Source organism: Onychostoma macrolepis, chromosome 02, assembly GCF_012432095.1.
Source record: "Onychostoma macrolepis isolate SWU-2019 chromosome 02, ASM1243209v1, whole genome shotgun sequence".
NCBI classification, from domain to species: domain Eukaryota; kingdom Metazoa; phylum Chordata; class Actinopteri; order Cypriniformes; family Cyprinidae; genus Onychostoma; species Onychostoma macrolepis.
Window position 1 is genome coordinate 35,404,885 of NC_081156.1, and position 14,681 is coordinate 35,419,565.

At 31.9% G+C, this 14,681-nt stretch overlaps 1 protein-coding gene across 2 annotated transcripts in view; it reads left to right on the forward strand.

Annotated features, from left to right (window-relative positions):
- The first annotated feature begins 1,842 nt into the window (after window positions 1–1,842).
- vapal (VAMP (vesicle-associated membrane protein)-associated protein A, like) overlaps window positions 1,843–14,681 on the forward strand; it is a 29,668-nt gene continuing 16,829 nt past the window's right edge. Inside the window, exon 1 of one of the 2 annotated variants that reach the window (XM_058761620.1) lies at window positions 1,843–2,038. In XM_058761620.1, coding sequence (XP_058617603.1) covers window positions 1,981–2,038 — 58 coding nt within the window. In that variant the 5' untranslated portion in view covers window positions 1,843–1,980. The remainder of the gene's footprint in view (window positions 2,039–14,681) is intronic. The other variant, XM_058761623.1, reaches the window with a different exon arrangement.

The window sequence follows — 14,681 nt, forward strand, 5'->3', positions numbered from 1 at the left end:
CCTTTCTATCTTATTTATATATTTTCTAACGTCATGTTATATAACCTTCTTCCAGTGCGTTATTATATGCTCTACAGTTTCAAAAATCCCACAATGCATGCATAATCCATTTGGATGTCTATTGATTCTATTTAGACTTCCATTCAATGCAGTATGTCCTATTTTAATTCTTGATTCTTCTCGTCTTGTTAATCCCGTGCCATTGTTATGTATTCCTAGACTTCCCTTTGAATTCTATGTCTTCTCTTTCTCCCAAAGTTATTGCCATGCATTTATAAGAGCTTTCAATTATTTTTGCTTCTTGCTAATTTTTATGTCAGTTCCTATCTGATTCAAGTTCAAAGAATTTCTTATCTGCCTTCTCGTTTCCTTCCATTCCAACACGAGCTGCCTGGAACCCAAATAAATGAAATAGTGCCCTGATTTTTCATTACTGTATGAGATCTTGTCTGATCTCAGACTGGCCGGATCGAATGCTTTTTAACGTAGCCAATGAATCTGAACATATTACTGCTTTTTTAATTCTATTTTCCTCTACCCACTGGAGAGCCATGACAATAGCTACCAACTCTGCTGTAAATACAGATAAGAAATCTGGGGCTCTTTTTTTTTTTATATTTTTTTAATAACTATTTCATATTGTGGAATAACTGCTCCTACACTGCTACAAACTTAAAAGTTTAAGGCAACCAGCTTCAGCAGATTTTTGAGTTTTCTCAACTTTTTGTTGTATAAACTTAAAAGAACAAGTTGAGAAAACTCAAAAATCTGCTGAAGCTGGTTGCCTTAAACTTTTCAGTTTGCTCAACTTTTTTTTTTTTTTTTTTTTTACAGTGTATTCCTGTTTTCATAGTTTCTGGATCTTTTGAACCATCTGTGAATATCTGTATAATATCATAATATTTCTGATCCATATATTGATTAACTCTTATTTTTATCGGCTCACAATCCTGTTTCTTCACTTCATCTATTAAATAAAGATCTCTTCTTCTTCTTCTTCTTTATTTTTAACGGCGGTTGAACAAAAGTCCTGTCACGCATAACAGCACAAATAAAGATGAATGTTTATTACATGGTAGTTTTTTCTAAAATATAATTTTGTGTAGAAATATTGGATATTTTCCACATTTTAAGCATTTTAGCTCCAGTCTTTATTTTGAAGATCCTTCCATCATAGTTTGGCTTAAGCTTGTTATTTTTAACATTTACATGTATTAAATTATTTATTTTTATCCAAAGTGACCTTTAAAGCATGACGTGTTTGCATTTTTGCACAAGTCGGTCACACTTTAAGTCATTTTAGAAAAGTTTCAAATGTTAACCCTCAGTGGTATGCTTTATGTTCTAACCATGAAATAGTTTTTTAAATAAGTTTTTATTGCATGAAATAGCTTCAATTATACAAATCAAAACAGATTTTTGTGGTACAGTGTTGCCATATGGCAATATTAGACAATGTTGATTTGTGAATAAATATGTGTAATTTACTAACCAAAGATGATGCAAAAAAAGAAGAGATGTTCAGAAATTAGGTTAACAGAGCAATTTCTGGAGCACTTCAACAGGTGTCCTTTGATTTAAAGACATCATTGACTACCTTAAGGCCGGCCCTTTTAATTACCATATTGCAATATATTGTTTTTTGTTTTTTTTTCCAGAATAACAAGGAAATAAGTAGAAATTAATTGTTGCCATATGGCAACTCTGTACCATAGAGGGTTAAACTGTAAGAATGTTTTGGGTACAGTAGCCACGGGGCAGAGATTACAGCATATATTGAATTTATTTACCAATAAAGACATAATAAATTGAGTTTACTTAAAAAAAAAAATCGAACTCGATCAGACAGCCCCGCGCGTGTCCGTGTGTTGTGTGAACGCGCAGCGCGCTCCTGTGCCGCGCTCTCTCAGTGACTCAGTGGAAGGGTTTGCGCTAAACAGCTGCTGTTCGGAACCAAGCGTCACCTCAGCGGCCAAAAACATGTCCAAACTGGAGCAGATCCTCGTCCTAGATCCTCCCACCGACCTGAGGTTCAAAGGTAAGTGAGGGACGCGGACAGTCGGTGTGTTTTGGTGAAGTGTAAGCGGGTTTGACACGCCATAATGCGGGAAGGGAGTTTAGGCCGCGGCGGATCCCCGAGCTCGAGTTGACTGACAGGCGGCACTGAGGCGAAGGGGAGCGGGTGTCGGTTGGGTTTGTGTGGCGCGGCAGGTTTGCACTGCCAGGTCATTTTACCGGGGATAAATAAAAATGAAAGTGTTAAGTCCATACGTGGATGCGTTTCAAGAAAGAAACAAACCATTACAATGAAGTCCTGTGACTGTACCATGGTATCATGATAGCATGTACCATGTTGATTTTTATGTAACTACTATGGTATATGTGTGGTACTTTCAAAACGTTTAGTAAGTAAATTCACTCATTTTTGGACGTGTACCATGGTACTACCTCATGGAGTAGTGAATGAATCACCTTACCATGGTATAAATCATTGTACCATCGGTTTACCATCAGATACCATCCCTAATCATGTTACTATCACCGTGCTTTATTATGTAAGAAGAGTATATTTATTATATAATTGTCTGTATGGCACTGCCCTGATTTAAGGACATGTAAAGGGACAAGTACGTTAGAACAGATGTTTTCATTAAAAAAATAAAAAAATAAATAAAAAATGCAATGGACACCCAGATTTATTTATAACATCGTGAGTTTCCCCCATCCTAAAATTTTATAGGTATACCTGTAGTTTATAGTGTAAAGATATCTAAAATATGATTTGGAAGTACTATTAATCATTTATGTTTATAATAGTGCTGGGCAACGATTAATCTAGATTAATCTCATCCAAAATAAAAGTTTTTGTGTACATGATATATGTGTGTGTATTGTGTATATTTATTATGTATATATGAATACACACCCATGTATGTATATATTTAAGAAAAATGTTTGTTTATATATTAAATATATTTATATATCATATAAATTATATTAATATAAATATATACATGTAAATATTTTCAAAATATATACTGTATGTGTGTGTCTTTTATATACACATAATAAATATTCACAGTACACACAGATATATTATATAAACAACAACTTTTATTTTGGATGTGATTAATCTAGATTAATCGTTGCCCAGCACTAGTTTATAATAATATTTGTGTTATTGTTGTTTTTTTTTTACTCTTTAATTGACTGTTATAATACTGTATTTTTAAAATTTATTTACTTACTTATTTTAATTGAATTATAGTCATTTATTTATTTGTTTATATACTTATTTACTCCTTTTAATCCTTTTAAATATGTAATTAAATCATTTTTATAATTTATTTTAATCTTATTTTTAATTATTTATTTATTAAAGCATTTATTTACTCTTTATTTACTTGTTTTATTCCAATTTTGTATTTATTTTAATCAATTATTATTATTATTTATTTTAACCTGTTTTATTATTTATTTATTCATTAAAGCACTGTTAATGTACCGTATTTATTTGCTCTTTTTATATTTATTTTAATCTAACTTTTATTTATTTTACTCAAATTATGCCTTAATTTAAGTTACATTAATTATTTATTAAATTATTTATTTATTTACATTTTTTAAATTTCCATGGACCCCTTGCATTGCATCCCCCAGTTTAAAAACCCCATGCATTAGTACCATATAAATACTATTATACATGCATTTCAGTGTCATGGTATTATCAGCTGATGCATCCCTGTACTTCTGTATTTTTTTGTGATTACCTTATGCTGCCAGCTGATTGCTTTTCTCAGCTGATTGCACTTACAGAAAATTATTAAGGCAGTAGTACCATGGTACATTGATGGTCTCAAGTGGTAATACTATGCTGCTTTGATTTATAAATACCTTGCAAATGAATTATTACCTTATTGACGTGCCATGGTTATTCTAATGTACTTCAAAGCTGAACATGATTCATGCATTACAGCACAGGAAGCACACGCTTACTAAACAGGCATGTTGTAAGTATGGAGGTGTAAGATCTCATAGATTCCTCCGTATTTGTCCTGTGAGGGCGGCGTCCTGTATAAATGAGTAACCAGTGCTGTGATACAGCTGATGCCTTTTACCTGCATATTTCAGGAGTCCCTTGTAGCGTAGGATGTTCTCTGATGCTTTTTGGGAGACTCTAGGAGGACGTCTCAGCTCATCCATTCGAGTCAAAACTCAGTGAAGTTCACTGGTTTAGCGGCGAAATGCTCAGCACGGTTTGTCAGATGTGGGTTTTGTATTTCTGGTTAGAGTTGGACGTTGTAACGTGACTTTAAGAAATGTTTTCCTATCATCTAATCAGAGACGTCATTGTTGTTGTGCTGCTTTATTTGTGAATGTGTTTTTGTCATCACATACATAGAAGCAGTGTCATTGTAGAAATGAATGAGTGTGTTGTGCAACCAGTATTCAGACATTCAGGTTATGTCAAAAGACAAATAAAGCAGCTTTTATCAGGCTTAGCGTTAGATATGACTGGAGTTTAATGTGGGTGAACAATTTTAAACAGGTTTTTCAAAACTGTGGTGCGTTTCTTTGTGTTAAATGTTTTTAATGTGGAAAAGTTTACAGAGTTCATCCTTTAGAAATGACTAGTGAATTGCTTTGTAGCAGATGTTGTGATTTGTTCAAATGTTTGTGGTCGGAAAGATGCTTTAATGTTTCTGAAAGAAGTCTCTTCTGCTCACCAAGACTGCATTTATTTGATCAAAAACACAGTAAAAAATTTGAAATATTATTAGAGTTTAAAACAGCTGTTTTCTATGTGGTTATGTGTTAAACTGTAATTGATTTCTGTGATCAAAGCTGACTTTTCAGCAGCGTTACTCCAGTCTAGGGCTGCATCTAACGATTATTTTGATAATCAATTAGTTGGCCGATAATTTTTTTCCCCCGATTAATCGGATAAACAGCTAAATTTTTCTTTTTTTATTTTGACAAAAAACATTTCCACATTCTGCCCAATGTCCTTCAAACAAACGTGCCAACTGAATGCTATGAAAGCATACAGTGCTTAACAATTTATTAGACCACCTGTCATAATAAAGAGAAAACACACATATTTTAGGAATCTGTCAAAGAATGTTATTGTCATTTATTGGGCAAATAACAAACTGAAACAAGTAATAAATAGTATCTATTCACATAGTAAAAAAAAATGTCCTCCTGCCTTTCATAACAGCATGCATTCTTGCTGGCATTGTAGGTACTTTTTTACTGTAATTGGGTTTCTGAAAAAATCTTCCATAGATAACAGCAATAATTATATTATTGCATTAGAAATAGCCTACTGTTACTAAAGAGATTACGCATGTTGGAGGACTAACCAATACAGAAAGCTAAAAAATGATTTTAGTAAACACCAATACTGTTATTTTTGAGCAGCAGTGGCACAAACCTTACATAATTTGTTATAAACCTTAAATAAATTTGTTCAGTACTGTATATAGGCCTAAATCTCTTCATCAAAAATTAAGATAATAATACAGATAATAAAGATGAATAAAAACACAGGTGAGAGGAATGTTCTGCAGGAACACGCGTTCACTTTTTGATCAGAGTCACGTCTTACTGTAATTTCTTTATCCTGTAAAAGAAAAGCGTCTGATATTTATATTCAGACAACTATACGCGTTTCTTGTTTGTTTCAATTTAATACAGCACCAGGTTGCCCAAAGTGCTTCACAATATCACATGTACATAAAAACAACCATAATCACAAATGACAACACACATTGCATAACAACAACACACATTTCAAATAACTAAACCTGCTCTACAACAACTCCTCATTGGTCTTTAAAAGATGTGCTTTTAACATAGCCTTAAAGACCGATAATGAATTAACAGATCTAATAGTAAGAGGAAGGTTATTCCACAGTTTTGGACCGGCTGGAGAAAAAGCTCTATCTCTCCTGTGTTTATATTTTGTCCTAGTCACACAAAGGAGGTGTTGATTTTCAGATCTCAAAGGAGTATAGACTGCAACCATACTTGACACATACCCCGGGGCTAAATTGTGAAGGGCCTTAAAAACAAAAATAAGTATCCTATAAATAATTTTAAGCCTTACCGGCAGCCAATTGAGTGACGCAAGTAATGGAGTAACCGATTCATGTTTTTTTGCAGATTTAATCATTCTAGCCGCTGCGCTCTGAATTCTCTGTAGGCGGTTATCCCTTTACAGTTCCTGCACTCATAAAAACGTGCACTATATGTTGACTGAATGTAAAAGTCATGTTTTGGGCAGCTTGGATCACGTACTTCTCCCGCAGCATCTCATTCTGTTCCCACCACTATTTTTAGATGCATTTTGTCCATAGAAATGTGTAATTCAGTGCTGTAATTTGACGTGACCGGCTGAGGTTGGACGTGCACTGTGGGCAGACCCGACTAATCGATAATGAGAATCGTTGTCTCTGATTTTCATTATTGATGATAATCGATTTTATCGATTAGTTGTTGCAGCCCTACTCCAGTCTTCAGAGTCACATGATCTTCAGAAATCATTCTAATATGCTGATTTGCTGCTCAACAAACATTTCTGATTATTATCAATGTTGGAAACAGTTGTGCTGCACTATTTTTTGAGGAAATAGTGATACGTTTTATTTTTCAGGATTCATAGATGAATAGAAAGTTCAAAAGGACAGCATTTATTTGAAATAGAAATCACATTAAATGTCTTTATTGTGACTTTTGACCAATTTAATGCATCCTTGATGAATAAAAGTATTCATTTATTTTAAAAAACAAAATCGTACTCACCCCAAACGTTTGAACTCTTGGGGCTGGTTGGTTTGTTTCATGCCTATTAAGAGTTTTAATAATTTTCGTCAGCGTCTTTTAGATGATTTTAATGAATGCACTTCTAAAACCAGGAGCAGTGATGAGTGAAGCTGTATTTTTCTGCTCTCTCTGGATGTTCAGGCTTTCATAATATCTCTGTACCTGAGATACAGGGTCCGGATGTCTCTGATTTATGGCTAAATTGACCGTTCAAGATCTTAATCATGTTTTTTTGGGCAAGTTCTCCTGACAGTAAGTGGCAGCATGAGATGATGATTAGAAACAGATCTTTGCTGATTTGTCTCTGTGTCCTGGATTCCCTCTGATCCGCTAGCGCCGCTGGCTAATATAAATTCTATAATAATGCATAAGTCTTTAATATTTTTTATTAATAATAATAATAGTTCCACCACCACAGAATAAAATAATAAAAAAGGCAATTGTGACTTTTTATCTCACAATTCAGACTTTTAAGTAGGCTAATTCTGAGTGTACATTGCACAGTTCTGAGTTTATATATGTGTCCCTGCAGCACAGAAGCAGTCATAAGCAGCACAGCTATATTTGTAGCAATAGCCAACAATTCATTGTATGGGTCAAAATTATCCATTTTTCTTTTATGCCAAAAATCATTAGGATATTCAGTAAAGATCATGTTCCATGAAGATATTTTGTAAATTTCCTACCGTAAATATATCAAAACGTCATTTTTGATTAGTAATATGCATTGCTAAGAACTTCATTTGAACAACTTTAAAGGTGATTTTCTCAATATTTTGATTTTTTTTGCACCCTCAGATTCCAGATTTTCAGATAATTGTATCTCAGACAAATATTGTCCAACAAACCATACATCAATGGAAAGATTATTTATTCAGCTTTCAGACTTTCAACTTTTTAATTCTGAACCTTTTAAAATACAATTAACTTCTTAATTTTTTTTTATATCATGGTGGAAATGGGCTTCAATATAGTTTTGAATCATGAAAATGTATTTAGTTGGTAACACTTTACAATAAGGTGTCATTTGTTAACAATAGTTAATGTATTAATTAACATGAACGAACGATGATCAACACATTTATTACAGTAGCTATTAATATTTAGTGTTGGTGTTAGTTAATAATAACACAGTCGTTCATTGTTAGGTCATGTTAGTTCACAGTGCTTTAACTAATGTTAACAAGCACAACTTATGATTTTAATAATGCATTAGTAAATGCTGAAATTAACGTTAAGTAAGATTAATAAATGCTGTAGAAGTATTCTTCAATCTTAGTTCATGTTAACTAATTTAGTTAACTTATGTTAACTAATGAACCTTATTGTAAAGTGTTACCATTTAGTTTTTGTTTCTTTGAAAACATGAAATTGTGGAGGAGTTTATCGCTAAACAAGGAACTCCTTCTATAATCTGGAACTGGTTTGGTTTGGTCAGTACAGTGCACAAAAAATCAGTCTGGATAAATGTACTACAGTAGCATGTGTGTGCGATACAGTTCTGCATGTGTATGAGCCTGTTTACAAACCTGTTGCCCAACAAATGTATCATTTTTTGACATGGTTTTTCTCCAAATTAATTTAATAACATAGTCGAGTGTTTGAAATGACGACTTCTTGTGACCAGACGTAATTTCATATTACAGAATGATAGTATTATATACAGCGATAAAGGCTATGACGATTAGCGTTGCATTATAAATATACTTTCCTTATAAAAAATACCCAAGGTTGCTTGAAGAACACAGATAAACCATATATTTTGTGCAATCGTATCAAGTTTCATCAGTTAAAATTTCTCTGTCTGGGTTTTATTCGGCGATAACTGGATACCTTTGTCCATATTAGGGATTTCCTGGAGCGTTACTTCTGCGATGCATGTGTGTAGTTTCTGCGCAAGAGCGCCCTCCGGCTTCCAGTATGAATTAAACAGTCATTATATTACGTGTGTACTCAGTAATGCTCACAACACACTATTTGGGGTAAAAATAGGGAAGATAATACTTTTCTCTAAAGAAACAGGATTCCCTTGAATTATCGTCATTAATATCATTATCGCAATAAATACCAGAAATATTGTGATATATTTTTTTTAGGGATGTAATCATTAACCGGGAGCCAGTTGAAAATCGATTCAAATATGTGACTAATCAAATCGGTTGCGATGCTAAACAAATCACGATTCAGTTAGGAGTAACGTTAGGAGTTTATGAATGTATGTCTGAGGAGCACTTACTGTCTTTAGAAAAGTTTAGATGGTATTTTTTCTTTTCATCTTGCCTCTGCATATTAAAGTTCATAAGTGCAGCTCTGCTTTGTTTACAGCGGAAACCAAGGAAACGCTTTAAGCGCCACCTGCTGGCAGAGAGTGAATCTGCGTCTCATTCAGCTCGTCTGCTGTTTCGGTTTCATGCAGATATTTTTTATGTGTAGTTTCACAAAACTAAAGACAGATCATTCTGTTTTTGCTTCAAATTTAGAAATTATACAATCAAATTTAGATTTAGATTAAAAACTGCTCATGTTGCATGTATGAAGCATCTTTGTTTGGATGATGATTAAAATGCAGTGGTTGCCTCTAATTTTAAATGGAAAGAGCACAGACAAAGCCTTATTTTGTTTATATAAAGAGATTTATTTTATTTGTGTTACTTATTTGATTTGGGGCTTGTTTTAAAATTTCAATTTAGTTTTGTTATTTAGATTTACATTATATTTAAATTTAGTCACTTAGCAGATGCTTTTATCCAAAGTGACTTACAAACGAGGACAATAGAAGCAATCAAAACCAACAAAAAACAAAAGTGCTATATTAGTATATTATTATAGTGTTATATTTCAATTTCACAAAGAAATGTGCAGCATTTTGTCCAAGGCAGCAATAATACAAGGACACATTTAATTTATAATTTGTCCTAAATCTCATTTTGTTGAAAAAAATCATGAATCGAATCGTGAGTTGAGTGAATCGTTACATCCCTAATATTTTAAAGCCCATATCGCCCATCCCTAGTATCAACACGCATGATTTGAGGAATCTTTTTGTCGCAAGCGCTGCAGGATGACGCGAATACTTTAAATCACTAATCTTCCTAATAATATCACAGCATAAAATGTTGGATGCAGTCAAATCCCTGATGTGGTTTCATGTTGTCCTGAGCAGCTACAGGATAGGAAGAGGGATGTGTTGATGTTCTGGATGGGCCTGTAACCCAATAAATAAATGAGGTGACAGGAAGAGGAACCCTGTGCTAAATACAGCTGCCACCAGCCGCCGCTGGCCTGATGGGATTCCTGTTTCACTCCAGTCTTCCTCCTGTTTCTATCCATCTCCAGCGCTCTACGCTAGCACTCAAGCCTCAGTTTCAGCAAACTTTAATGTTAATGTGTCAAAATTAAAACATACTTGTGCCTAAAAGCCTACTTGATTCTGGATTAGTTTAAGCGACCACAGCGTAGTCTGCTTTTAACCCTTTTGGTGCTGTGCGGTCATATTTGCCTGAAATGTTTTATTTTTTTTCCCTTTATCAGAATGGTACGAAACTTGGTAAAGGTTTTGGCACTTGCTATGTGAACAAAAAAAAAAATAAAAAAAAAAATAACATGGACATGATTCAAAAAGGTTAAATGGTCCTGAAAAAAAAATAGTCACACTTTTATTGTTCGTTGAAAAAAATTACGCTGTTTGAAATTAATGGGAAGCAAATTTCATGAAGTAGAAACATTTGGTACTGTGGCCAATCAAAACCTTCTTGAAAGCTTATTTTTGAGATACTAACTTAAAATTTGGAACACGACCTGTTTAGATGTTATGGCTTTGCTTTTCATGCAGATTTAGAGTAAAACATGTTTTTGGAAAATATTTCATATCTCATTTAAAAATAGAATTTTAATGCATTTTTCATAATAAGTACTAAAAATACTATAACTTAATTTTTAGTTTCACTTTTTAAACTCTATTCACTTCTCTTCAGGTCTCTTCTTTAGAGTGACCAAACTAAAAACATTCAAGATTTATGACGTTTAAGTTGGAAATTTCATTTTCAGTTCTCAAAAAGTGGTTAACAGGTAATAAAAGGATCATAACTACTGCATATATATATATATATATATATATATATATATATATATATATATATATATATATATATATATATATATATATATATATATTTAGTACTATAAAAGTTTCCTAAAATGGTAAATAAATAAAACCTTGAACTGGAATATAAAGTGTTAATTTCATTGGGGAAATCTGTAATTTATGACCACCAGAGGGTAAAGAGTTAAATTAATCTAAATAATTCAAATGATTAAATCAGCAGCTTTAGTTGTTGCATTGTTTCATTACGTCATCATGAATGTTGCATTTTTAAGGCACATTATTATGCCATTAAAATAAGTCGAGTTTTAAATATGCATCTCATATTTCAGTGTTTTAAAAAATTTTGCATGGTGACTTTTTTTATTGACATTCATTCATTTGATTCGCATTCAAACAAAAATAGCATAAATTAAACAGTATTGTTAAATAATATATAAATACTTTATGCTAACCACAATATATAAATACTGATTGTTGCATTATGGTAATAACAATATATGGACCTTTTCTAAATATTAAAATGGATTATTTTTTTGCAGAATATAATTTCTTTTGATTTAGCAGAGAATCACAGAAGTGACACATTTGCACAAACTGAATGTAATTATTCACACACAGTAAATTTCTCTCGTAAATGTGAGTGAAATGCATGCGCAGTCGAGCCCTGATGTCTGTTTTCTCTCGGTGTGCGTCTCTGTTGTTATTTATAGAGCGAGGCCTGAGGAAGATTTGACTCTCGTGGCAAGGAAAAGACTCTCCTGTCCCGTGTGTGTGTGTGTGTGTGTGTGTGTGTCCTTATTCTGTCACTCTTATGGGGATATGGGATGTCCTGCCGCGATGACAGCGGCTGAAATCAGTCCAGGGGCTAAATATGAAGATGGGAGGACCGTCAAACCGCACAGCGTGGAGCAGTTTTGAGTATGAATCTCTCTCTATGAAACCAGAAAAGTGTATGAAAGTAAAAAGGATCAGTTGTGATTTAATTTTTTTAACACACAAATGTTTTTCCAATTAAATAAATTAATAGTACCTTTGTTGAATCGCCACCAGGTTTATTAGTTAACTAAAACTATATAAAAAATGTCATTAACTAAAATTAAATATAAGAAACTTATTTTATTTCGGCTAGTTGCAAAGGCAACATTTGTGTTTTGTTTAACTTGAAAATAAAATAACTAGGGGTGTCAACGTTAACGCATGCGATTAATCTAAAAATGTTAACGCATTACATTTTTTTTTTAATGCAAATTAATCGTTTGATAAGGTTTGACCCCAACTTCTTCCCGTCATCGCAGCGCGGAAGGTCATCTATCATTGTGTGAAGAGGGTACAGCGCCAGTGTTGCCAGGGTAACGGCACAAGTGGGCTATTTTGAAAATACGCGGGAAAAGTTACAGAGCCGTGGGTTGTGTTTTTTTGGGCTACTTTTATAATGTACCGCGGCCGCCCAAAGTGTATATAGACAAATAAAAATTAAAATGGATCCTTTTACTAATGTGTATTATACTTGGAATGTATCCCTGGCAACTTAAGAACAGAGAGACGGTTAACATCACAAACAACGTGAGTTTCAGCAGAGCAGCAGAAATAAACATGACAACAGCCACTATAGATTATATAAGATAATAAACACACGATTACGATAGGATATTTGTATGAGATTTTATTGAGCGAATGTGTACATCTGAAATGCTAATTTGTGCGGTGATATAAAAGGCTATAAATAGCATATTTTAACAACAGTAAACGACCAAATTCCACATGTGATCGCAAAAGGAAGTTATTACAAACACTCGATGGTGGTTTGAAGTGAGTTCTGAGTAAAAGTGTACTATTAATCTCATAAACTGTCTTATGAAGCATGACGCTAATGTTAGCACTAATGCAGCTGCAGAACAGGTCCAATTCTTCTTCATAATGCATTTTGTCATAATACTTCACGTAAGGTCACAAGAAAATGTTTAAATTTGTTTATTTCAACACATTTACAGGTAAATCCTAGTATTTTAAATTTGTGATTAATCGGACTGTGATTAACGCGATTACATTTTTTAATCGATTGACGACACTAAAAATAACTAAACTAATAAATAAATATTTATAGACATTAAAAAATAATTAAAATAAAAAACAACTAAATTGCTAAAACTTTGAATAACATTAAAGTGAAAATATAAAAATAAAATGCATTCAGAATATTAACAACTGTAATAATGAACTATAATAGTTTGATTAAATTTAACATATGTCATTTTTAGTTTAACTTGAAGTACACTGAAAAAATGATTCATTGAATTTACTAATTTGTTTTAAGTTAAGTGGTTGCAATCAATTTATTTTAGCTACATTTAAATAAATTTATTTGGCTAACTCAAAATTTTTTTAAATGTAGCTAAATTAAATTGTTTGCAACCACTTACCTTAAATTTAGTATAATTCTTTTCAGTGTACTAAAATATCAAATAAATAAAATTGTATAGACGTGTGTATGTGTGTATTTTTATTTATATATATATATATATATACACACACACACGTATATATAAAAATGACAACAAAAAAATCTAAAACTTTAAAATTAAAGTGAAATCAGAAAATATAAAAATAAAATCGAATTCAAATTCTATTCTAATAATGAACCACAATAGTTTGCTTAAACGATTAACATTTGTATTTTTTTTATTAAAATAAACTAAATATTCATAGATATATTTAAAAAATATGAACAAAATTGACCAAAATAACAAAATTACTAAAATTAAGTAAAATTAAACTGAAAACAGAAAATATAAGGCAAAACTTTACAATTTCGTTTTCTTGTAGGCTTTCCAAATATTGCTGAGATGTTGATGCACCAGACGCAGTCACATCTATGCAGTAAATATCAGTTTATCTCGATGGGTTCGTACAGATTTAACTGCAGAAATCCGATGATGGTTGGAGTGTTTTCACACGTTCAGCTGAAATGATGCTTTTGCAGGTTTTTGACTTGAAATGGCTTTTACAGTAGAACGCACCGCATTTCTTTCAAGTGCCTCATGTACGTGTTTGTCCGGGTTAACCAGCCTGCTGATTAGTCATGTCATATTGTTGGTTTAAAATAAGTATGACTTGTTTACACAAAACTAAACCATTGTCATTTTCATGCAGTGAAGAGAGTTTCATCCATTCATTTTCTAGTAACTTCATTTAGCAAATTCTGATCTGGAGATACAGAGATGTCTCAGATTAATTGTTTACCGTAAGCAGATTGTGTTTTCTGAAAATTGCATTTATAGTTTTTTAATATTTTAAATGAGATTTTTATGCTTTCATTTTATATTTTAATTTTAGTTAGGCCTACATTTTTTTTTTTTTACTAATTTTATTACATGCATTTGTTATTTTTATAAGTTTTGTTTATTTTAAATATTACTATTTAGGTTTAATTTATTTTTGTTTCAATTTTAGTTCACTTTATATATATATATATATATATATATATATATATATATATATATATATATATATATATATATATATATATATATATATAATTTTAATTTATGTGCTTTTGTCATTTTAATTAATTATTATTTTTAAACCTAGTAGTAATATTTTAAATTTGTTTATTTTTCTTTGTTTCAGTTCATTTATTTATATAATAATTATAAAATTGTATTTTAATTTTAGTTAAATGTTTACTAATTTTATGTGCTTTTGTCATTTTATTAGTTTTTGTTCATTTTAAATATTACTGGTTTAGGTT